Here is a 27,095-nt window from a genome sequence, read left to right on the forward strand (position 1 = left end):
CAGATTACATCAGTTAAAGACTTCCTTTTGACTGAATGTGTGTATGTGTGTGTGTGTAGTTGTGAATGTTTATGAGCACATATGTATGTATTTCATATTACACACACACACACACACACACACACACACACACACACACACACTCACACACACACATGCATATATACACACATGCTTGTACTGACACACACACACACATGCACATGCATGCAACTCAAATCTTTGTGAGTTATAAAAATATTGAGCACATACACATGCTCGTACTCACACGCATGCACACACAAACACACATGCACCCCCCCCCCCCCACACACACACACACACACACAACACACACCCACACACACACACACACACAAACACCCCCCCAGGCCCCCCCACACACACCCACACACACACACACCCTACACACAATTTATCACACTAACACGGCATTTGACCACAGGCTCAGTGACTAATGGAAATAGTGACTGTACTTTTCAGGCCCTGGCCTTGGAAAAGTTGGACCACCCTTACATTTGTGGCTACAAAGAGTTCTTCGTCATGTGGGACAAAGAAGTATGTATAGATCTGTTTCCTCTCTGTTGAGCTCATTGTCAGTCTCTTTGTCTTTTGAGGGACGATGAGGTATTTATCTGTTTTCTGTCTGTTGTGTTGTAAAGATGTGGTTGTCTGTTATTTCTCTGATTCTCTCTACTTTTATGCTCATCCATTTGTGAGTCACTTTGTTTATTTTGATTATGTCCCTCTCTCTGTCTCTCTCTCCCTCTCTCTATGTGTGTATATATATATATATATATATATATATATATATATATATATATATATATATATATATTTCACATGTATGTAAATAGATAGATGAACCTCTCTCTCTGTCTATCTGTCTGTCTGTCTGAGTCTGTCTCAATCCCTTTTGCTCTCCCTTTCTCGCATTCTTATTCTGTCTCTTTCACATTCCTTACATCTGTTTTAAAATGCAACCCCTTAAAAAAAACACCAAAAAAACAACAACAACAAAAAGAAAGGAATGTTTGAAAATTGTATTTATTTTTAGAATCAGTTCTTTCGATTTGAATGTTCTTGCTGTACAGTGTTGATGTACACTTTACAGCAGGACTGATCACATCAGATAAGTTTGAATCTGTCTAAAAAAAATAAAAAAACATGTCCGTGAAATGGTATGGAAGGGAAAAGAATGTATTGATGTTTGTTGTTCTGTATGATAGAATGCATGCAGATTAATTACTATGACTTCGGTGTTTGCTTTCAGGAGTCCTCCATGTTCTTGTGCATAGTGATGGACTATTACAGCAAGGGAGACTTGCGCTCCATCATCCGCGACTATCAGGAGAAAAAAATTCCCGTCCCTGAACAGGTGTGTGGGAAATCAAGTTGTTTTGAATTTTTGGATTAGTTTGTTTCTTCTGCATCATTGCATGTGTGTGTATTAGTTTTAGTGTTTGTGGTGTGTGTGTGTGTGTGTGTGTGTGTGTGTGTGTGTGTGTGTGCAAATTTAAGTCCACAAATATTTGAATATATCTTTATACATACATGCATGAAAATACTTGTGGATTTCACCTCAGCTGGCTTTGAAAAGATATGACTCCTTTTAATATTGAAAAGAAGTCTCTTAAGTGTCTTGAATGAAGAGAGAAGCATTGTGCACAGTTCATTTAAGTCAGCTTACTTCTTGTCTGCTTCAGCTCCCAGTGCCTTGTTATCAGTAAAGTATGGTAGTGTGGTCTTTTTTTTTTTTTGTCTTTTTTTTTCTCTCTTATTTTTTGATGTAACAGGTTTTTTTCACGTCTCAGATGGTTATAATTTTATAACATGAAACAAGTAACAACTTTAGCAAACATTGAAAAACAAACAAACAAACAACAACAAAACCGTTGAAGTAGACAACCATCTGAGACGCAACAGCAGCAACTGATGAAATTTAAGAGCATTAGGGATAATAATTGTAATGATAGTGATGATGATGATAATAATGATAATAACAACAAAATACCAACCTTGAAAAGTTGAATATTATTGTCATGATAATGACGATAATAACAATAACAGTATTAGTAATGGTAAAGAGGAGACGAAGAAGAGGAAAGACCCAGACATTTTCTTTCACTGCACAATCACAATACAGGGAAAGATAACCAAACAAACAAACAAAAGAAAGAAGATAAGAATGACGACAACCAAAACAATGGGTTATTGCATTGTTAGCAATATTGATGAGGAAGAAAAACAAACTAAATGACGTACTATCCAACCATCCAGGTGCACAATACACATTCGTAACAGAGACTGGGATGTCCATCTGATCAACAAGAAGAAGAGGATAAGCATGCCTGCATAACATATATATTTATTAATAGTTGTTTGGGGTCTTTGTTTCCCTGTCTTTCCAACTATAAATCTGTCAATTTGTTATTTTTATCCGTTTTTTTTTGGGGGGGCGTGTTTTTTTTCAGCATCAGAATTGTTTCCTACAATGATAGGTGCAGTAGTCTAGTGTTGAGAGCGATGAATTTTGAATTTTGATTGAGTATCCTTCATTTGAATCCTGGTCAAGGGGCTTGGTGGGTTAAGGGTGAAGATTTTTTTTTTTATACCAGTCTCCCAGGTCAACATATGTGCAGACCTACTAATGCCTCAGTCCCTCCCATGCCATAGGTACATGTAGATGACCAGATGTGCTTTTGTTCATAGATATATGCCAACAACTAGATAGGTTTATTAAAATCCCACAGTCCAGATTTGGTGGGTTATAGAAACAGGAACATACCCTGCATGCATGCCCCTGGAAATGGAATACTGATGCTTTGGGTTGAAAACAGTCATACATGTAAAAGCCAATGCGTAAGATATCAGAGTGAACATGGGAAATGCATCCCACAAATACAGGTTCCCCACAGTATCTCTCTTGTCACTTTCTGACTCACATTGGAGCTTGTGTCCTGCTGTTGTTTTGTGTTTTCAGTTTTGATGGTCTGTTTATTTTTCTGTTTTGTTTCTTCTTTTTCAGACATTGAAGAAGTACCTTGGAGAGATCCTGGAAGCTGTCATCTACATCCATAGAAAGAACGTCATTCACAGGTTGGTTCGGGAAAGAAAAAAAAAGGGGGGTGGGTGGAGGGGTGATGGGGGAAAGAGAAGGCAAGGAAGGAGGATGTGTTGAAAAGAGATTGAGATGATTCATTCAAAATAGCAAGTGCCCCCCCACCCCACCCCCACCCCCATGAATGGGTGCTGTGTACATCCTGATTGAACATGCTAGTGCACAAGGTGAAATATTCAGCAAAAAAATCATGACATCATGACTGATTGTAACGTAAATGCTTTATGTTGGCAAATTGACTTTTTTGAAATATATAATGATTTCTTTATTCAGTGCCACCAACAAACAACTTCAGAACAGATTTGAGAACTTACACTACTTAAAAAAAAAAAAGGTTCTTATTGCTAATGTATTGATGAAGAGAGAGTGAGAAAGAGAAAGGGGGTCAAGGGAGGGAAATGTGAAATATCTGAAAGAAAGAGAGAATATGGTTGAGAATTTCTGTGGGGATGGGGAAGAGGTAAGAGAAGGGATTACCTTGAAGGAGGAGAAGAGAATGGGAATGGGAAGTAGACACAGAGAAATCTATCTGCAATTAGCGAACTGAGTCATTTCCAGTATGTTGTGTGTATGTGTAGTGTGTGTGTGCATGGACGTGTGCATTTGTAATTCACAGAGGAAGCATGCTTGTAATCCAGTGCGACGGGCGCAATAGCCGAGTGGTTAAAGCGTTGGACTTTCAATCTGATGGTCCCGGGTTCGAATCACGGTGACGGTGCCTGTTGGGTAAAGGGTGGAGATTTTTACGATTTCCCAGGTCAACACATGTGCAGATCTGCTAGTGCCTGAACCCCCTTCGTGTGTATATGCAAGCAGAAGATCAAATACGCACGTTAAAGATCCTGTAATCCATGTCAGCGTTCGGTGGGTTATGGAAACAAGAACATACCCAGCATGCACACCCCCGAAAGCGGAGTATGACTGCCTATATGGCTGGGTAAAAACGGTCATACATGTAGAAACCCACTCGTGTGCATACGAGTGAACGTGGGAGTTGCAGCCCACGAACGCAGAAGAAGAAGAAGAAGTAATCCAGTGCAACAATGCACACTAATCCACACATGAATGTTTGTATTGCAAGCAATAGAAATTACAGATGTGTTTACACAAAACAAACTTTTTTGTGTGTGCATCATTTTCCTTTCAGAGACCTGAAGCCCAGTAACATCTTTGTAAAGGACGATGACACTTTGTGCTTGGGGGACTTTGGTGTGGCCACTGTCATGGGAGACAGACGCGACTGTCCACGGATCACTGCTGGTCAGTCACCTCTGACTTATCTCACTGTGTTGTCTCAGGCAGCAGAGACAAGATCTCTGAATGATTTTTATCACTGTCTGTGGAAATGAAATTGTCCACATGAAAAAAAAAAGAAAAAGAAAACTCTTGTGAAAAATCAGGAGGAGGAATTCAGACAAAAAATGGAATCACAATGATTAGTTTTTTCATCATTGTGATTATATTTTTGGTCATTTCCGGCCTGCAGGGAAAAAAAAACCACCACAGTTTTCACAGCTGGAGAAATCACTGCTCTGAACAGTCTGTCTGGCCAGGTCCACCAGCATACAGCTTGGTGTAATGCTGCACCTGACAGTATGCATTATTGTTTTTCACTGTCTTGAATGAAGTTGCAAAATACAATGATAGACAATACCACTCGCCTCTCTGCAAACACACACACACACACACACACACACACACACACACACAAGCCCTACCCCCTGCCTTCCCACACACACAAACACCATCGCCCTTGCCCACGCCCACAACACACACACACATGGCTGGCGAAATTTGTTCATGAATGTTTCTTTTTATAGTATGTTCATGTTTATGTTTTAATGTGTCATATAGACTTTTATTTTTTGTGACAATGAAATATTCTATTCTGTTCTATCACACACACACACACACACACACACACACACACACACACACCGTAACCCTCCTGCCTTCCCACACACACAAACACCATCACCCACACACACAACACACACACATACACCCCCCCCCCCCCATGCCCCCCCCCCAGGCCCCCTGCCCACAACACACACCCACACCAACACCCACTCACACACACAGACACCCCACCCCCTCCACCCCCTAAACACCCCCACCCACCCCCCTCACACACACACACACACTCACACACTACTCACCGGTGCTCTCTGCGCCTCAGGCACTACGGTGTACATGGCCCCGGAGGTGATGACACAGGCGTACGACGAGCGCAGCGATGTGTGGTCGCTGGGCTGCCTCCTGCTGGAGATGATGACCACAGCCCTCTTCACCCAGCAGCAGCTGGCCGACAAGCTGACCGAGATCAAACGGGACCCCTACCAGCTGGAAGAGGTCTTTGAGGACATCGCCAAGGTCAGTAGCTGTGCGAAGGTCAGGAAGGTGGCAGAAATGTTTAGCACACTTATCGCCAAGGTCAGTAGCGGTTCACTGGTTGGGAAAGTGGCAGAATGGTTAACACACTTATCGCCAAGGTCAGTAGCGGTGCAAAGGTCGGGAAGGTGGCAGAAATATTTAACACACTTATCGCCAAGGTCAGTAGCGGTGCACAGGTCGGGAAGGTGGCAGAAATGGTTAGCACACTTATCGCCAAGGTCAGTAGCAGTGCACAGGTCGGGAAGGTGGCAGAAATGGTTAACATACTTATCGCCAAGGTCAGTAGCGGTGCACAGGTCGGGAAGGTGGCGGAAATGGTTAACATGCTTATCGCCAAGGTCAGTAGCGGTGCACAGGTCAGGAAGGTGGCAGAATGGTTAACATGCTTATCACCAAGGTCAGTGCAGTGCACAGGTTGGGAAGGTGGCAGAATAGTTAACACACTTATCACCAAGGTCAGTAGCGGTGCAAAGGAGGATCATGGCAGGGTGGTTAGCACACGGTGCACAGGAGGAAGATGGCAGAATGTTTAACATGCTTATCACCAAGGTCAGTAGCGGTGCAAAGGTCGGGAAGGTGGCAGAATGGTTAGCTTGCTTGGTCAGTAGCGGTGCATAGGTCGGGAAGGTGGCAGAAATGGTTAACACACTTATCGCCAAGGTCAGTAGCAGTGCACAGGTCGGGAAGGTGTTCAGAAATGGTTAACATGCTTATCGCCAAGGTCAGTAGTGGTGCAAAGGAGGATCATGGCAGAGTGGTTAACACGCTTGGTCAGTAGCGGTGTGTAGGAGGAAGATGGCAGAAATGGTTCACATGCTTATCTGCTGTCTGTAAGGGTCTGGGTTTGAATTCCAGTCTCACCATTTCTCCAAGTTTGACTGGAAAATAAAAGTGAGCGGCGTCTCATCATTCAGATGAGATGATGAACCAAGGGTCCCATTTGCAGCGCTTGGCTTACTGAAGAAAAAGATGGCAATGTAAGTGTTGTCCGCCAGCAAAACTCTGCAGAAGGAATCCACTGTGATAGGCGCACAAGTTGTATATGCTTGCGCTCAAGGCGTGACTAAGCACGTCGGGTTATGCTCAGCAGATGTAGTGTAGCATATATGGATTTGTCCAAACACAAATTTGTAAGTACATTGAGAAAAAAAAAAAAAAAACGAACAAAAACCGACACCACGTCCAAAAAAAAAAAAGGGGGGGCACCAATCAAAGAAGAAAGCTGGAGGTGAAAAAATGGGAATAATAAAAATATGACCCACCCCATCTCCAAAAAAAAAAACAAGACCGACAAAGAAAAAAAAAACCCAACAACAAAAACCGCTGATTGAAAAACAAACAAGATACCCTAATATTACATACTCTAACAGTTGCTTTACTCTAACAGTTGTCTTTCACACATCACACACAGACACAGACACCCACCCACACACACCCACACACACACACACACACAGAGTTTGTGTATGTATGTGTTTGTTGTATGTATGTCTGTTATAAATCAAAATGAACAAGTATGAGCTTAACTGATTGTTAGATGTTATTATATATACTTTTTAAAATTTACTTCTTCCTTTTTTTTTTCTTTTAAATCTTAGTTATCAACTGATTACTTAATTTCCATGGGAAGTATAACTGGTCAGATTTCCGAAGAGATAATGATATGTATCTCTAACTTGAATCTTACTTTCGATTTATCAATAAAGTGGATAAAACTGATTTCTTACGCATGGAGTAATGTTGCCAGTGTCTGATTAGGGACGTTTGACAAGGACATTAGTTATGATTTTGATTGTACAAGCAAATTCTTTTTGTCATTGGTGCCCAATGTACTTAGCGTCATTGTGTTTGTATTGTACAAGCATATTTTTTTTGTCATTGGTGCCATTGCACTTAGCATCATTGTGTTTGTATTGTACAAGCATTTTTTTTTTTGGTCATTGGTGCCTTTGTACTTAGCATCATTGTGTTTGTATTGTGCAATATATTTTTTTGTCATTGGTGCCCTTGTAGTTAGCATCATTGTGTTTGTATTGTACAAGCATATTTTTTTGTCATTGGTGCCATTGCACTTAGCATCATTGTGTTTGTATTGTACAAGCATATTTTTTTTGTCATTGGTGCCCTTGCACTTAGCATCATTGTGTTTGTATTGTACAAGCATATTTTTTTTGTCATTGGTGCCATTGCACTTAGCATCATTGTGTTTGTATTGTACAAGCATATTTTTTTTGTCATTGGTGCCCAATGTACTTTGCATCGTTGTGCTTGGAAAGGAGGGTGTGTGTGTATGTGCGTTGTTGTGTTTCTTTCAGAATTATTCAGATGACTGGATCAAAACTGTCCGCGCAATGTTGAAAGTGAAACACGAGGCCCGGCCAACCGCTGAGTAAGTTCACCGGCTTTGTGTTTATGTCACAATTAGAAATCAGACTATATATATATATATATATATATATATATATATATATATTGATCAGTTGTCAGCATAATATATCGGCTATACATTTACATGAATACTTGGAACAGTTTTGAATTAAAACAAAAAAGAAAATAGATAAAATGAACGGATTTTTTTTTTTATAAAGGAGATATGAAGACTTGCAAACAATTAAAAATATTCTTATCATTTAACACCCTTTCCTGTCCAGTTTTATTTGTGTGTGTGTGTTGTTTATCTGTTTTTATATCCTGGTGAATGTTGTTTTATATGTTTGTAAGACTTTTTTCCTTCATTTTTGACCCCATTTTTTCACGTTGATAGCTGTGACTTGATATGGTTGTGTGTGTGTGTGTGTGTGTGTGTGTGTGTGTGTGTGTGTGTTGTTTATCTGTTTTTATATCCTGGTGAATGTTGTTTTATATGTTTGTAAGACTTTTTTCCTTCATTTTTTACCCCATTTTTTCACGTTGATAGCTGTGACTTGATATGGTTGGCTAGACTATGATAAGTATAACTGACTCAGTTAACAAGAGCTGTTGATGTAGGGACTTGGCTGTGAACATTATCATCTTGTCTTTGTGTGTGTGTGTGTGTGTGTGTGTGTGTGTGTGTGTGTGCATGGTTTATGAATGCATGCATGTATGTTTGGTGTGTGTTTGGGTGTGTGTTTGTGTGTCTGTGTTTGTGTGTGTGTGTGTGTGTGTGTGTGTGTGTGTGTGTGTGTGTGCATGGTTTATGAATGCATGCATGTATGTTTCGGTGTGTGTTTTGTGTGTCTGTGTGTGTGTGTGTGTGTGTGTGCATGGTTTATGAATGCATGCATGTATGTTTCGGTGTGTGTTTGGGTGTGTGTTTGTGTGTCTGTGTGTGTGTGCATGCGTGCGTGCACACAAAACAGAGGCTTGCTGAAGACAGATTTTGTGCTGGAGTGTGTGGAGGCCAGTGACAGCTCTCTGCTGGACAAGCGAAAACGTCAGCAGCAAACTGCCAACAAAATACGTGAGTGACAGTGTGCAGCAAGGGCCTCTAAGCTTCAGCCTCAAGCTGGAAGTCAGAAATGGCCCTGAGGACAAGACAAGACAAGAGAAGACAAGACAAGACGTGTTTATTTCAGGAATCCACATAGGGGCTCATGAAAATGTTACATATTTCACGTCACTAATACAAATGGCTGCTTACATGGTGGGGTAAAAACGGTCATACACATAAAAGCCCACTCGTGTACATACAAGTGAAGGTGGGAGTTGCAGCCCACGAAAGAAGAAGAAGAAGAGTTTACAATGGCCACACCAGTTGTTTGGTTAAGACATACACTTTTTGAGGAAGAAAAGAAAAGAAGGGAAAAAAATAACAAACAAGGGTGATTCATTATTATGTTCTGCTTTAAAGTTGGCGTCGTATGGTGTTTGTGATACAGATTTTTATTCGAACTAAGCAGCGGTAAGACTGAGTGAAGCATGCAGGAGGTGCTATTCAGTGTGATCGTATGCATGGACTGCGATCAAGTATGTTTGTCAAATATAGAGGTTGATTGATTGATTGATATGGATAGTTAAAATAGCGCCTATCCTTGGTTGGAGACCAACCTCTAAGCACTTTACAAACACGGGGTCATTTACACAACAGGCTGCCTACCTGGGTAGAGCTGACTGATGGCTGCCATGGGGTGCTCATCATTCGTTTCCTGTATCATTCAGTCAGATTTCAGGCACACACACATACACACTCAGACAGACATGTAACGTTTTACGTGTATGACCGTTTTGTTTATCTACCCTCCCATGTAGGCAGCCATACTCCATTTTCAGGGGGGTGCATGCTGGGTATGTTCTTGTTTCCATAACCCACCGAACGCTGACATGGATTACAGGATCTTTAATGTGCGTATTTGATCTTCTGTGTGTGTATACACTCGAAGGGGGTTAGGGCACTGGCAAGTCTGCACAAATGTTGACCTGGGAGATCGGAAAAATCTTCATCCTTTACCCATCAGGCACCATTACCGAGATTCGAGAGGTGATTAAGAAAGGCAGAACAAAGTCAGAAACTGAGGTGATTGTGAGAGGCAGCACAAAGTCAGAAACTAGTTTTCAGGCATTGATCATACAGCCAGTAAGACAGAGGGGTAAGATTTGAACATTTAAAAAAAATTTTTAAGAAATTGCAACTTATAGGCCAGAAAAGACAGTAATGCTATTCAAAAAGGCACAACAACAGTTTGGAGACCCTCCCAAAAAATGAAATAGATTTTTTTTTTTTTTTTTTAAGGAAGAAACAAAAAAATCACACGGTTCACAGTGCAGCATGATGCGTGCAAATGTGGGGGTGAAGTAATGTGCGTGCATGCACGTTAGCTCCTACACACATTTTGCAGTCTCTTCTGTCTCTCTTTTCATGAATGAGTGGTTTGTTTTGAATGATTTATTTGATCATTTTGCTCTCTCTCTCTCTGTCTCTCTGTCTCTCTTTCTCTCTCTATCTCTCTCTCTCTCCTTTCTATTAAATATAAGTGTGCTATTGCAGCTGATGTAGATTAGCAAGGACAGATTGAAAGAATGGGCCATGCCGAAAATCTTAATCCTTGAATATAAAAAAAAACATTTTGAGTTTTGAGTTTTCTTTCTTTTCTTTTTTTTTCTTTTTTTTTTCTTCTTTTCCCCAGGCCACCTGACAGAGCATGACAACCCCCAGGCCATCGTGCAGTACATCGCGGACACCATCGACCACGAGGAGTGCGTGCGGGAGGGGCTGGAGGCCCTTCGACAGCTCTTGGACTCCTCCACCCCCACCCCCGCCTCCGCGCCGGGGCAGCAACAGCAACAGCAGCAGCAGCAGCAGCAGCAGGTGGCAGGGGGAGAGGAGGGGGCCCCGCCCCCTGTGGTGCTGGACCAGGCCAGCAAGAACCTGATCACCCTGGCCATGTGGGACAACGTGGGGAACAAGGGTCTGCAGCTGGCCGGCTGTGCCGTGCTCACCGCCCTCGTCATTCACGGTACAGTTGTTGCGGGGGTTGGTTGGGGGAGGGGGGGAGCTTGGGGGCGGGGGGTAATGGGGGGGGGGCGTGTTTGTTTTTATGTTTGTGTTTTGTTTTGTGTGTTGGGGAGGGTTGTGTGTGGGTGGGGTGGTGGGGTAGGATTTGTTAGGATGTGTTCCTAGGAGTGGGGGTTGTGTGTGTACAATGTGGGTTGGGGGGGGGTGTTGTGGGTGCGTGTGGATGTGTGTGTGTATGTGTTATGTGGGCATGTGTGAGCATGTGTATGTGTTTTTGTGTGTGTTTCTGTGTACATGCGTGTATGTGTTTGTGTGTTCAGCAGTGCTTTTGCTCAAGATGTGTGTGTGCGTATTTGTGTGTGTGTGTGTGTGTTTGTGTGTACCAATGCGTATATGTGTTTGTGTGTTCTGCAGTGTTTTAGCTCTTGTTATATGCATGCATGTGTGTGTGTGTGTGTGTGTGTGTGTGTATGCACACTCGTGTGTCTGTGTGTGTACTTAAACACGTGTGTGTATGTGTTTGTGTGCACAAATGTGTGTATGTGTTTGTGTGTTCTGCAGTGTTTTAGCTCTAGTTATGTATGTGCATGTGCGTGCATTGTGTGTGTGTGTGTGTGTGTGCATGTGTATGAGTGTGTGTGCATGTGTGTGTGTGTTTCTGGCACTAAAAGGACATGTTTGCGTCAATCCTAACATGGTTGTGTCTTGTTGTTGTCGGATCATTTCAGAGGGCGATCGTTTTACTCGAGGTGATTTACCCAGCAAACATTATTTCTCCCTCTGCTTTTTTTTATTTTATTTTTTTTTTTTTTAGCTAGTTATGTAATTAAAGCTTTGGGGTCTTATTGTTCAGCACAGTAAACATTAACATATTATTGACTGCTTTTGTTTATTTCAGCGCAGTTAACATGAATGTATTATTTACTGCTTTTTTTTTGGGGGGAGGGCCTTGTTTTTCTCACTTCTTTTCAGTTGTATTGATTTGTTTTATTTTCAGGGTGTATGGCTTATGGGTTATGTATATAAACATATGGGTTTTCTGTTAGTCTGACTGTGATGACTGTATTACTACTAATCATGGCGTTGACTTTTGTGGTTCTTGGTGCTGGGAGTGGGGCAAAAGACAGGGAACGAAGAAAGCATCACCAGTGTTAAGTGCACAAGCTGCTTCTTCTTCTTCTTCTTCTGCGTTCGTGGGCTGCAACTCCCACGTTCACTCGTATGCACACGAGTGGGATTTTACGTGTATGACCGTTTTTACCCCGCCATGTAGGCAGCCATACTCCGCTTTCGGGGGTGTGCATGCTGGGTATGTTCTTGTTTCCATAACCCACCGAACGCTGACATGGATTACAGGATCTTTAACGTGCGTATTTGATCTTCTGCTTGCATATACACACGAAGGGGGTTCAGGCACTAGTAGGTCTGCACATATGTTGACCTGGGACATCGTAAAAATCTCCACCCTTAACCCACCAGGCGGCGTCACCGTGATTCGAACCCGGGACCCTCAGATTGAAAGTCCAACACTTTAACCACTCGGCTATTGCGCCCGTCTAAGTGCACAAGCAACACTGCATTTTTGCACAAGCACATTGTTTTTGTAGTTTGTTTTTTTTTTGGTAAAGTGTTCATCTCTCTTTGAGACTGTCTCTTTGTCTGTCTGCTTCTCTGTTTCTTTCTCTCTCTATCTTTGCTTCTCTCTCTCTCTCTCTCTCTCTCTTTCTCTCTCTTTCTCTCTCTCTCTCTCTCTGTCTTACCCCCTATCTCTCTCTTCCTCTCTCTCGCCCTCTCTCTCTCTCTCTCACTTTCTTTCTTTCTTTCTCTCTGTCTCTGTCTCCCCTCTCGATCTCACTGCGTCTCTGTCTGTGTTTGTCTCTCTCTCTCTCTCTCTCTGTCTCTCTGTGTCTCTCTCTGTCTTTACCTCTCTCTCCCTCCATCTCTGTCTCTCTCTCTTGCCCCCTCTCCTTCTCACCCTCCCTCTCCCTCCCTCCCTCTTTCTCTACCTCAACCTCTCTCTCTTGCTCCCTATCTCTTTCTCCCTCTCTTTCCTTCTCTATCCCCCCCATCTCTCTATCTCACAGTGTCTCTGTCTGTCTGTCTGTCTTGCTCTGCCCTTAAGCCTGTATTTTTCTTTGTTCCTCTTCTTCTTGTGAGTGTATGGTGCATTAAAGTCACCAGTATCAAGTGAAGCGTGAGAGCAAGACCAACTTATTTCCATTCGCAGCATCATCAGCCCTTTCCAGACATTTAAAAAAAAAATTTTTTTTAAATTTTATTTTGATATTGATAAGGATGAATACAGTGCTGTTATTTGGGGGGTGTGGGGGGATGGGCATTTAGGTTTGGGACTACTTGACAAAGCTGTACTCTCACAAAACATTCTGGCATCAACCAGGCCTGAGAGATGCAAACACCTGCAGTTGTTGGTCAGGAAATTTGAACACTGCTCTCAGAGATACATCAGTAAAGCGGATGTACCATGAGTGTGTGGTCCCAGTCTTCCCGTTTGAGTGCATAGGATGCTCCACTGTGGATAGGAGCCGGCAAAAGGCTGGGGAAAAAAAAAAAAAACCAACAAACAAACAAACCCACCACCAACAACAGCCCTCACTTGGGGCTCAGACCCTTGTCCTCCCAGTCACCTCTTTTCAAAGAATAATCTACAGAAGTGGTGCATACAATATTTGATTATTGATAAATTTTTTTTGTGTCCTAATCCCGTTTCCCCCCGTCCCGCCTCTCACACACACCCTTCCAATATTATGTTTTTCTTTCTCCAATCACTGACACTTACCCTCTCCATTTTAGATTTTGTACATTTTTCCACATTCTGTTCTCTCTCTGTCTGTCAGTCTGTCTGTCTGTCTCTTCCTTTCTTAGTCCCCTTCCCCTTGCCCCCCCACTCACCCCTCCCCCCCACCTCAACCGCCCCCCTTTTCATTCGAATATACAGAAATGTCGATTTCTAATTAATAATAACAGTCATCATTATGATAGAAATGATAATAATCCAAATGATAATAATAATATTCATTTATTTTCAGTCTAATATCATCATCTTAGATGAACAAACTGTAAATAAATAAATAAACGAACGATCCTAGTCATCTGCAGTGCTAAACCGCTTCACCACAGCGGCTGGTTTTCAAAGAGATGTTTTCTTTCATAATGCTTTACTGTGGATTGCTGTGAATTGTTACTAATTGTGATTGATAGTGTCGACTTCTGCTTGAGATGACCCAGTGCTGACAGTCGGGTTTTTTTTGTGTGTGTGAACGCAAGCTCTTGCTTTCTGTTTGGTCTTAATGCCAGTTCATTTGGGGAAAAAACAAAACAACAACAGTTTCAGTTTCAGTTTCAGTAGCTTAAGGAGGCGTCACTGTGTTCGGACAAATCCATATACGCTACACCACATCTGCCAAGCAGATGCCTGACCAGCAGCGTAACCCAACGCGCTTAGTCAGGCCTTGAGACAACAACAACAACAACAACATCAACAACAACAACAAAGGAGATAAAGTGAGAGGAAAGTTGGAGCAACGACGATAACGATAATGATATTTTTTTTATATTTTAAGAGTCTTGCTCCATTTGAAGAGGTATTTTGATAGTTGACACACTTAAAGATGTTATACACACACGTTTATGCAAGCACAATACACGGATAAAGTACACCTAAGTTATAACATTTTGGAGAAGTGGAGGGATATGGGTGTTTTCTAGAACATATTTTCTTGACAGGAAAAAAAATGCTCTTGGAAAAATTATCCTAATGCAGAAAAGATGTTCAGAAGTAAGGTGTGGCATGTGTGACCAGAATGTTTTTTTTTTTTGCAACATGAATATATGAAGGTTAGGGCCAGTTCAAATGTAGGCTCATGACTGTAGCTGACTTGTGTTTTAGCTGCTCGCTTACAATTTATTCTTCATTTATTTTTTACTTCCTCTTTACGAGATTCTGTACTGACTAATGTTGGCACTCTGTGGCAAGTGATGTGATTTCCTCTCATACTTATTCTTCTTTTTCCTTTCTTTTTTTTGAAATAAGATTTCTTCACCTGCACATTAGCACCTTTCCTCTCATACTTATTCTTCTTTTTCCTTTCTTTTTTTTTGAAATAAGATTTCTTCACCTGCACATTAGCAATGTTTTGAAAAGCACTTCTGCACCGAAAATTGTATAATAATCATATGGACACTCTACAAGTAATGCTTGAACTGATTTTTGCCTTGACTAAATTTTTATGTAAAACTAATAATCACGCACTCCACATGCAAAGTTTGAATCAGTTTCTGCCTGACTAAACTCAAATGTGAAACTAATATATGCACACTCCATAAGCAAAGCTTGAGCTGATTTCTGCCAAATTGAATTTAAATGTAAAATTGTCTTGCTCATTTTGAACACATTTTTGTGTTTGTTAGCAAATTGCTTTTTTTTTTGTCATGAACGGGAAAGGATGTATACAGTACATATGTTTGTACCCAACTAAATTGTAAATTTCTTTTGAATACAAATAATTATCATGAATCTTCATGTAACTGAATGCATACCCCAGCAATAAACCTGTAAGAAGTATGTATGTAAGAATTATTTAACATTAAAAACAACAACATTATCTTTTTGTTCTTCTGGTTTTGTTATCCCATCATTCATGCTTTTTTTTTTTTTTTTTTTTTCATAACCAGAATATGGGTGATGCCTACTACCAGCTCTGGTCTTGTGCACTTGTTCCACATGTTCACAGTTCTTGCACCTGTCTCACGCACTCACTGGACTTGTTCCCAGCCCTCACACCTCCGGTGGATGTTGCAGCACCGTGAAATAATGGCTTCAGTGGTGAAGATATGGACAGTAAAGAAAATGGTCCTGCAGCCTTTCAGGGCTGGTGGGTGGCTGTGTCAGGGGCTCAGCATAGGAAGACAGGGCTGGTGGGTGGCTGTGTCAGGGGGGCTCAGCACAGGAAGACAGGGCTGGTGGGTGGCTGTGTCAGGGGGGCTCAGCACAGGAAGACAGGGCTGGTGGGTGGCTGTGTCAGGGGCTCAGCACAGGAAGACAGGGCTCAGCATATAAAGACAGGGCTGGTGGGTGGCTGTGTCAGGGGCTCAGCATATAAAGACAGGGCTGGTGGGTGGCTGTGTCAGGGGCTCAGCACAGGAAGACAGGGCTGGTGGGTGGCTGTGTCAGGGGCTCAGCATATAAAGACAGGGCTGGTGGGTGGCTGTGTCAGGGGCTCAGCATATAAAGACAGGGCTGGTGGGTGGCTGTGTCAGGGGGGCTCAGCACAGGAAGACAGGGCTGGTGGGTGGCTGTGTCAGGGGGGCTCAGCATATAAAGACAGGGCTGGTGGGTGGCTGTGTCAGGGGGGCTCAGCACAGGAAGACAGGGCTGGTGGGTGGCCATGTCAGGGGCTCAGCACAGGAAGACAGGGCCCAGTTCTCTCCTCTTGGCGCTTTTAACCGTCCCCAACCTCAAGTCGGGGTACCCATGAACGCCTAGGTGGAGTGAGGGTGATTGGAGTAAAACACCTTTCCCCAAGGACACAGCACTGTGTCAGAGTGGGACCTCGAACCATCAGAAATTGAACTGCTGACCGATTCAACCAAGGCGCATTCAATAAAAAGATGGACTCCCATTTGTAATGGCTACAGATATGTCTGTATGTAAAATCCTGGCGTTCAGTATCATGAAGCGCTCAGGCAGATAAAGATGATGATGATGATGATGATGGTGTGGTGTGATTTCGCTGGTTATTCATTGAAGTTTCTCAAATCTCTGACAGCTTCAAAATTCTTTTGTCAGACTAGCTTTTAGGACACATAAACAGTGTGTCCTTGTGTGCCTCTTTTCAAAGAATTACACTGACTTAACAGGTGAAAAGAGAAAACAGTAAAAAGATCTGACATCTCTCATTTCACATCATTTCTGGAACTGAACCCCGTATATTTTTAACATTTTAAGCAAGTTGGTCCATATAAGGTCTCTCCACTCTTCTGTTGAACATGGAATTCTTTGCGTTCCCAAATTCAACGGAGAGAAACATGTTGGGAGAGCTTTTTGTTCTTCAGCTTTGCAAACGTGAAATTCTCTGCCTGTTTGAGACATACAAGTCACAGCTGACTGACTGGTCTCCCAATTTGCCTAGAGGGAAAGATTGCTTTTTTTTTCTTTTTTTTTTTAACCTGTCATTCACCTATACGTACATATTTGTCTGTCTGTTTGTTGATCGACCTCTGTGAGGTCTGGTGTACCCTCATACACACACATAGATAGTAGAGGGTGTGTGTGTGTGTGTGTGTGTGTGTGTGTGTGTGTGGGTGTGTGTGTGTGTGGGTGGGTGTGGGTGTGTGTGGGTGGGTGGTGTGGGTGTGTGTGTGTGGGTGGGTGTGTGTGTGGGTGTGTGTGTGGGTGGGTGGGTGGGTGGGTGTGTGTGTGGATGTGTGTGTGTGTAAAACTGACACATCAATATGAATCCGGTTGGTAAGAACCGGAGGTTCTGTCTCTGCAGAAATTGTTAAAGTTTTGATGGAAATATTGTTATGAAAACACACATACTGTTAACATAGTGTGACAGATATTTGCATTTCATCAGGCATACATGTTTTTAGATAGGTTTTGTTTTTTTTCTTTATTCTGTTATTTATTGTCCTCTCTTATTTTTTGTTGGAGGCATAGTTGTGGGCAGTTTCCTTCTTGACCCAAAACCTTGATGTCCAACATCATTCATCCTAAGATACAGCAATGACAGCATCATGTAAAACAGCAACAGTAATATTGCAAGCAACAACAACAATAGCAGCAGAAACAAAAATTGGTCATACACCTATGTTCCAGACCTTTTTGATTTATGTCTTATATTTCAATTTTAAATAGGCTTTCTTATTGGAGGAGTGAGAAAAAGCTACTGGCGTACAATCTTTCACTTTTTTTCCCTTTGAATTCAGGGTTTCATTACATTTCTGTTTCAGATTTATTCATGTTGTTGGGTTGTTGCTGTGTTTTTTAGAAGGAAAAAAAAGATCATTTGTATACATTGTTTCTCTTTTTTCTTTGAATTCAATGTCTCATTTTGTTTCTGTTTTCAGCCGATGCGAACGATGTGCTGTTTAAACCTGAAGTTCTGGCAGTCCTAGGTAAAGTCATGAAGGTATGTTTATTATCACCCCTTTGCTTTCTTGTGATTCCTCACAGGACAGTGGAAACAAAGCCAAAAAAAAAACCCCCAAAAAAACAACCTTTTCTGCCAAATTTTGAAAGTTGCACAGTAAATGTATAACAGTTGTTTTATTCACTCCCTTTGATAGATTTGTAGAAAAGAGCAAGATAATTTTTCTTTGTTTGCAGAATCTGTCCACTTGACGTTTGTACTTGCATGCAGAATCAGGAGACGTTGTGTGCAAACACCTAGGGGGCAATCAGCTGTTCAGTCAGCTGCTGACATCATCACAACAAATTCGCATCACATAAGGCAAAAAAAGAAAAAGTTACATAAGCAAAAAAGAGAGAGGTTACATCATATAAGGAACACAAGAGAAAGGTTACATCATAAGGCAAAAAAAGAAAATGTTACATAAACAAACAAGAGAGAGGTTACATTATATGAGGAACAAAAGGGAAAGGTTACATAATGCAAAAAAAAGTTACATACATAAGGCAAAAAAGAAGAGAAATGTTACATGATGTGAAGCACAAAAAGAAAGATTACATCAGATAGGGCACAAAAAATGATTTCATCATACAGGGCACAAAAAGAAAGATTATATCAGATAGGGCACAAAAAATGATTTCATCATACAGGGCACAAAAAGAAAGATTATACCAGATAGGGCACAAAAAATGATTTCATCATACAGGGCACAAAAAGAAAGATTATATCAGATAGGGCACAAAAAATGATTTCATCATACAGGGCACAAAAAGAAAGATTACATCAGATAGGGCACAAAAAGTGATTTCATCATACAGGGCACAAAAAGAAAGATTATATCAGATAGGGCACAAAAAGTGATTTCATCATACAGGGCACAAAAAGAAAGATTATATCAGATAGGGCACAAAAAATGATTTCATCATACAGGGCACAAAAAGAAAGATTATATCAGATAGGGCACAAAAAATGATTTCATCATACAGGGCACAAAAAGAAAGATTATATCAGATAGGGCACAAAAAGTGATTTCATCATACAGGGCACAAAAAGTAAGATTATATCAGATAGGGCACAAAAAGTGATTTCATCATACAGGGCACAAAAAGAAAGATTATATCAGATAGGGCACAAAAAATGATTTCATCATACAGGGCACAAAAAGAAAGATTATATCAGATAGGGTACAAAAAATTATTTCATCATACAGGGCACAAAAAGAAAGATTATATCAGATAGGGCACAAAAAATGATTTCATCATACAGGGCACAAAAAGAAAGATTATACCAGATAGGGCACAAAAAATTATTTCATCATACAGGGCACAAAAAGAAAGATTCCATCATAAGGCACAGAAATAATGGATGTGTCATATAGGGCATGAAAAGAGTGGTCACATCATTTCAGGCTCAAAAAGAAAGCTTACATCATATAAGGCAGTAAAAAAGAAGTTACACTTTGGAGGACAAAAGGTGACAGTTATATCAGTTGCAAGAAGAGGTTAAACATGTGAAAAAACAAAAGGTTCTTAAGAAGGCACATACAAAAAAAAAAAAAAAAAAAGAAGTCCAAGCGACCAAATAATGATGCCAGGAACTTGCAAGGTTAAATTTTGGCCATCAGTTTGTGACGTGAATGAAGTGACAGTGACGATACAAATGATGTTTTTAACAGGAGCACAAAGGGAGCTCTGATGTTCAACAGGCAGCAGCAGGCACCATTCTGGCCCTCTCCGCTAACAGTGAGTCTTTTTTTCTTTTTTTTTTCTTTTCTCTCTGGAACAAACAGTGCTTGTTTCTTTTTTTTAACTTGTGCCACCCCATTTACGCTCATGGTATAGATCCTTCCATATCTAACCATTTACAGGTATTCTCATCACAGAGCACTGAGCTGGAATGGAGTGTTCTCATCTGGCTGTTTTCTGGGATTTATTTGGTTTGGTAACTTAAGCTCATTCTCTGATGGTTTGTTCATGTTTGGCACTGTTTTGCTTCTGCATTGAATGTCAGTTGATGTGCACACATGTTTGCATGCATGTCTAGCTACACAGCTGTGCAGGAGGGTAAACTAATTGTACTCATGGGGTAGAAAGAGTGAAAGGATATCAGTTAGACAAGATAAGACAAATTCTTTATCAACAAGTGTAATAGATAAGCAGCGAACATGCTAACTTTACATTTAGCCCTCGCTCTTTTGAGGGACTTATGTGAAAGAAGTGATTACTGAGCAAAAGGGGGAAAAAAATGACAATGAAAACACATGTTGTTTCTGATCATCATGGCCCCAATTCCATCCACCACACCCATCCTAACCCGTTACTTATAGCCCCAACAATACCCATTTCTCCTCACTTCAACATAACCCATTCCCACCCCAACCCATTTTATCCCACCCAACCTAACCCATTTGACCCTACCCCCACCTAACCCATTTGACCCATTTCCCCACAGCCCAACCTGACCCACTTCACCCCTGACAATCTGACCCATTTCACCCCACCCCAGCCTAACCCCAACTTAAACCCACCCCCAATTTAACCCACCTTACCCCACCCCAATCTAACCAATCCTACCCATCCCCAACGGAACCCCAGCCCAACCCAAACCACCTCACCCCACCCCGGCGTAACCCATCTCACTACCCCAACAGAAAGCCACCCCAGCCTAATTCAGCTCACTCCACCCCACCACAAATACTCACCCCCATCCCATATCACTCAGCCCCTACACCACACCACACCACACCATACCACCACCACCCCTACACCACACCACACCACACCATACCACACCACATCACGCTTACACCACACCACAGCACACCACACCACACCACACCACCACCACTCCTACACCACACCACACCACACCACACCACCCCTACACCACACCACACCACATCACCCCTACACTACACCACAGCACACCACACCACACCACACCACACCACACCACCACCACCACCACCACCACCACCACCACCCCCACCACCACCCCTACACCACACCACAGCACAGCACACACAGCACACCACACCACACCACACCGCACCACACACACCACACCACACCATACCACCACCACCCCTACACCACCACCACCCCTACACCACACCACACCACCACCACCACCCCTACACCACACCACACCACACCACACCACCACCACACCACACCACCCCTACACCACACCACACCACACCACACCACCACCACACAACACAACCCCTACACCACACCACACCACCCCTACACCACACAAGCATCACACCACAGCACAGCACACCACAGCACACCACCCCTACACCACACCACACCACCCCTACACCACGCCACACCACCCCTACACCACACACACCACCCCTACACCACACCACCACCACTCCACACCACCCCTACACCACACACACCACCCCCACACCACCCCTACACCACACCACCACCACTCCACACCACCCCTACACCACACACACCACCACCACCCCACCCCTACACCACACCACCACCACACGATCACCACACCACACCACACCCCCACCCCCCCCCAAACCCCCCAACCCAGTGACCCACCTCACCCCAGCAGCCACGTGCTGTGCGCTGTCTTGTCCCCCAGATGAAGCCAGCAGCGCCCTGTGTCAGCTGGGAGCCATCCAGGACCTGCTGACAGCCATGAGGGATGACCCCGACAATGTCAGTCTGGCCGCTGCATGCTGCAACGCCCTCTGGGGCCTCACCATCCTCGGTCAGTGATGCGGGGAAGAACGGGCTGGGCGAATGTGCTTAGCTTAACTGTTCCTCCCGTTTGTCCGCATTTGTAGACAGCAGCAGTACAAATTGTCACACACTGCTGAAACACCAGTAATACATATTGTCACTCTGTGGTGAAACGCCAGTAATACAAATTGTCACACACTGCTGAAACACCAGTAACACATATTGTCACACTGTGGTGAAACGCCAGTAATACAAATTGTCACACTGTGGTGAAACGCCAGTAGTACAAATTGTCACACTGTGGTGAAACACCAGTAATACAAATTGTCACACTGATGTGAAACACCAGTAATACAAATTGTCACACTGATGTGAAACACCAGTAATACAAATTGTCACACAGAGAGGCCGTCAGTATATTTAGGCTGAGCAGTCTCAGAGAAGAACAGCTCTTTAGAGGTTGTGTGCACTGCTGGATTGGAACCAGTTTTGTTGTCTCGGTGTGCCAAAGTTTCAGTTTCAGTTTCTCAAGGAGGCGTCACTGCGTTTGGACAAATCCATTTATATGCTACGTCGCATCGGCTAGGCAGATTCCTTACCAGCAGCATAACCGAACGTGCTTAGTCAGGCCTTGAGTGCATGCGTATATATTTGTGTACCTATTTTTATTTGTATTTGTATTTCTTTTTATCACAACAGATTTCTCTGTGTGAAATTCGGGCTGCTCTCCCCAGGGTGAGCGCGTCGCTATACTACAGCGCCACCCATTTTAAAAAATTTTTTCCTGTGTGCAGTTTTATTTGTTTTCCCTATCAAAGTGGATTTTATCAGACTGGATTTCTTCTGCTGAATTTTGCCAGAGGACAACACTCTTGTTGCCATGGGTTCTTTTTTAGTGCGCCAAGTGCGTGCTGCACACAGGACCTCGGTTTTATCGTCTCTTCCGAATGGCCAGACTATCAGTTTGATTTTCACACTTTCTCTCAATTTACTCACACACACACACACACACACACACACACACACACACACACACACACACACACACACACACACACACACACACACACACACACACACACACACACATAATTTTCTCTCCGCTCAAATGTAGCTCAAATGTATACATGTTAAAACACACACACACACACACACACACACACACACACACACACACACACACACACACACACACACACACACACACACCTACACACACAAACACATTCTCTCTCCCTCTCTCTCTCTCTCCCTCCCTCCCTCCCTTTCTCTCTCTCTCTCTCCCTCCTCGCACTATCCTTTCACACACAAAAGACCCCTCTCCTCATGCCACCATGACATCACGTTCTGGCATCGCACTGACAGAGAACAACGCCAGGATCGCGTCACACGAGAAAGCGGTCGGCGAAGTGTGTCGGGCGCTCAAGAACCACACCAGCTCCTCGGAAGTTGCAGAGGCGGCAGCTGCTGCCATGGTCTCCCTCTGTCTGGATGGTGAGACCACAGTTCTTCTCTCTCTCTCTCTCTCTCTCTCTCTGACTTGTAAATGCATACACAACAAAAGAATTGCAGTCTCGAAAGTTAAAAAAAAAAAAAAATCATACTACAGCTTTAACTGTCATAGCGTTTAGGTTGGATGGTCGATTCAAAGAAGCCGACATTTGTATCGTTTTCTAATATGCACGGAGAAAGTGCAAATTAACTGAATATGTATAGGTTTACTTTTCTTTTTTTCATACTTTTCTTTTAGGTTGATCACGCTGTGAGTTTGTCGAACGTGGGTATAGCCGTTTTTGACATAAGTGTTTTCTATTGTCTTGCAGCAGGTTTGTTGCTGCGACTTTGATACATATTATATTCATGCTATTTGGTTTGTTTTTATGTGTTAAACGATTATGCTGATTTGTCCCATGCCAATAGGACTGTAATGTCAATGGCATTAAAACATTTTTCAGTTTCACTTTCTCTCTCTGTGTATATATGTGTCAATTGTGCAACCTGGGCAGGGAAGATGAATTGCATTTTTTGTTATGTTGCCCTGCTTTGAGTGACCTCAGACCAAGATTAATTCGACCTAAATATTATAAAGATCCCTGTGCTTTTAGATTTAATCGGCTCATGTCATCAAAACATGAGCTTACCCAACAAAACTTGGCCATATACTTATATGAGGCATTGAAGAGACTTTGAATCGTTATTTTGTGAATGTTGTTGAGTATTGTATTAGCTACTTTTGGTTGATTTGTGATGTTGGTTTATCGTGTCAAGTCATTTTCCTTATTTATTTTCTTGTATGACCCCCTTCAGTAAGGGGCTTTGGCCTTAATCTGAATAAAACATCGTTATCGTTATTGTTATCGTTATCTCTCTCTCTCTCTTCTTGTTTATTCACGGTTTTTGGTTCCATAGCAGTGATAGTCACAGGAAGCCTGCCAGCAGCATAACCCAATGAGCTGGTCACTGGCTTTGAGTGCATGTATGTATATATGTGCACGTATCTGAGTGGATGCCAGAGGACAACGCTTTTGTTGCCATGGGTTCTTTTTGAGTGTGCCACAGGACCATGGTTTATCGTCTCATCCGCGCGCACACACACACACACACTGATAATTATATTGATCATAATGATAACACACACACAATGATAATGATGTTAACAACAGTCATAACAACAACAATAAGAACAACAACGACAGTGATAATACTGTATGCCTGTCTGTCACCAGACAGCTGCTTTGAGCAAGTCAACTCACAGGACGGGGTGGGCACTCTCCTGCAGGCCCTGGACACCCACGTGAAGAACGCCAAGGTGGTGAAGAACATCTGCATGGTCTTGTCCACCCTGGTGGAGCCCAACGGTCAGTGGAGGCCTTTTGTTGATTTTTTTTTTTTTTAACTTCTTTTTGGTGTCATATACTGTACCATGTCAAACTGATGCAAACTAGGCCTATCAGTTTGCTCTGTTTGGCCAAATTTTGCATGACTAACAGTGAAAAGACGCCCGGCCCTGCCTGGCCTGATCCGCTCTTAGCCAATCAAACACCTCTAAAGGCTACAAGCGCTGAATCATTCCTTTGGCCAAGGCTCTCGACGCCATCTTGTCAGGTTTTCGTTCTGCCTTGTCTTACACTGTTTTTGGCTATTAAGCGTGTTCATTTGGCCTTTTTTTTTGTTCTATGTGACTAGCTATTATTATCTTTGTACCTGATTCGACTATGCCCTCTCCAATTGCCCATTTTTTCTGACTCTCGGCCGCTCTTGTCCATTCTTTGTCTTTCTGGCCTCGGATATTTCGCTGGAAACTTCTTTTTAATTGCACATGCTATAACATGGCCCACTGGTGCAGACTCTGGCAGGGGTCTGAGTCCCTGTCCTGTGCAAACTACTACCCCTGCTGACCCTGGGGAGAAAACAAAAGTAGGTACAGTTAGTTACGTACCCCACCCACCCACACCCCCACAATATATTGTCTCCCCTGTCCATGCCTGCAGAGTTACCCCCTTCTTCCGACAAACCGTCTTCGATCCCTGACCTGTGCATCCAAATGGCTGACTTTTTTGTTTTTTTGTTGTTCTACACTCCATCTCGCTCACTATGATCGGCTTTGGATCCACTCTGTTTACGCATACCCAGATTCAAACACTCGACTGTTGGCCACCGTTTTTTCTCGGTCTCTGGACCTTGCAATTGGAATGAACTTCCTCTTTCGCTTCGTCAAGTCTCCACACTCAGCTCTTTCAAGCCTGGCCTTAAAACCCACCTCTTCCCAAAATAGCCTCCCTTGCCTGCCTCTTCCTTGTCTTTAGTTTCTACAGTTTTTGAGTTATGCATGCGTGTGAATGACTGGTGCAAAAGCGCTTTAATTTGTCTCTGCACAAGATTCAACGCTATATAAATACCATTATTATTATTGTTGTTTTGGTTTTTTTGTTGCATTTTTACATTGTTCATATGCATATAAATTCATAAAGAAATGCAAAAAAAATAAGAAAAACTGCACAGAAAAAGAACAAAATATATCTATATGTATGTATGCGTTTATCACGGATGTCATTTGTGTGTTAAACATTGTACATGATCATGGCAAAAGGTAAGTATATGTCCTTGTTATATTCACATATTGCTGACATACGTTGACAGATTTCTGAAAAAGAAATTATATAGATATTATGATTAGACCCACCATACTCCACTTAATCAACAACATCAACACTGGGAATATATGTGACCCTATAGATATGATTATATCACCAGATATGTACACATTTTTTTTTTCAATATGTTGCAATTATGAAAAGAGAGAGAGAGAGAGAAAAACCGAAAAACCTAACATGCAAGCAGACAATCACACACATAACGTGCTTCAAGCGCACAGCACATGTGTGTGTGTGTCCGTCTGTCAGAGGAGTGCGCATACCGGGTGCTGACGAGCGACAAACCCAGCGACGACCAACCAGCTGGCATCCCCATCATCGTCAAGGCCTACGAGCTTCACCGCGACAACGCTGAGGTGGTGGAAGCCATCGTTAACCTCATCATGGAGCTGTGCGAATATGGTCAGTGTCTTGTGAGGGGAGAGAGCTGGTGGGGGGTGCGGGAGGGGGACTTTTTTGTCTTTTTTTTTTCTTTTAAACAGGCGTTGCCAGTTTTCTACATTTTGGTCACATGATTTCCACTTTATTTTTGCAGGTTGAGTTCCTTGTTTTAAAGTGGTGGGGTTATATGTGTGGGGTTTTTATTTGGAGGGGGTGGGGGGGGGGCGTTGGCGGAGGTGGGAAAGGGGTGGAGGGTTGTTTTCTGCCAAACTGTGCCCAAGGGTGTCATCGGCCGCCTGATTTTTGCATGATCGTTATTAGTGCCGGAACCAGTCCGAATCCTCTCTGCAAAATTAATCTGTGCTGCACTAAAAAAAAAAAAAAAAACAAAGAAAAGAAAATCTGCTTACACTTAAAAAAAAAAGAAGAAAAAAATCTGCGCTGCACTCTCCCCTCCCATCCGTCACGTGATTGTAGGTGCGTTCCTCTTCCCCTGGGGTTGAGGACAGCTCCATGCTCGGGGTGATTTCCTGTCAACGTCTTATGTGTTGGCCAGATTCATTGGGGGTGGAAGGAGAGACTGTTGATGGGGGTGAAACATACATGCATGAACACAACACAACACAACACACCACAACACAACACAATACACACACACACACACACACACACACACACACACACACACACACACACACACACACACACACACACTCTCTCTCTCTCTTTGAAATTAGAGAGAGGGTT

The 27,095-nt window shown here is 42.7% G+C and overlaps 1 protein-coding gene across 2 annotated transcripts in view; it reads left to right on the forward strand.

Moving 5' to 3' along the window:
• Positions 1-27,095, forward strand: part of LOC143289957 (serine/threonine kinase-like domain-containing protein STKLD1) — a 39,463-nt gene that overhangs the window by 1,016 nt on the left and 11,352 nt on the right. Inside the window, exons 4-18 of one of the 2 annotated variants that reach the window (XM_076599225.1) lie at positions 484-558; positions 1,274-1,378; positions 3,029-3,099; positions 4,269-4,381; positions 5,301-5,494; positions 7,831-7,904; positions 8,857-8,957; positions 10,621-10,950; positions 11,678-11,698; positions 18,039-18,100; positions 19,776-19,842; positions 21,713-21,841; positions 23,179-23,307; positions 24,540-24,671; positions 26,217-26,369. In XM_076599225.1, coding sequence (XP_076455340.1) covers positions 484-558; positions 1,274-1,378; positions 3,029-3,099; positions 4,269-4,381; positions 5,301-5,494; positions 7,831-7,904; positions 8,857-8,957; positions 10,621-10,950; positions 11,678-11,698; positions 18,039-18,100; positions 19,776-19,842; positions 21,713-21,841; positions 23,179-23,307; positions 24,540-24,671; positions 26,217-26,369 — 1,756 coding nt within the window. The remainder of the gene's footprint in view (positions 1-483; positions 559-1,273; positions 1,379-3,028; positions 3,100-4,268; positions 4,382-5,300; positions 5,495-7,830; positions 7,905-8,856; positions 8,958-10,620; positions 10,951-11,677; positions 11,699-18,038; positions 18,101-19,775; positions 19,843-21,712; positions 21,842-23,178; positions 23,308-24,539; positions 24,672-26,216; positions 26,370-27,095) is intronic. The other variant, XM_076599226.1, reaches the window with a different exon arrangement.

This window comes from Babylonia areolata, chromosome 14, assembly GCF_041734735.1.
Source record: "Babylonia areolata isolate BAREFJ2019XMU chromosome 14, ASM4173473v1, whole genome shotgun sequence".
NCBI classification, from domain to species: domain Eukaryota; kingdom Metazoa; phylum Mollusca; class Gastropoda; order Neogastropoda; family Buccinidae; genus Babylonia; species Babylonia areolata.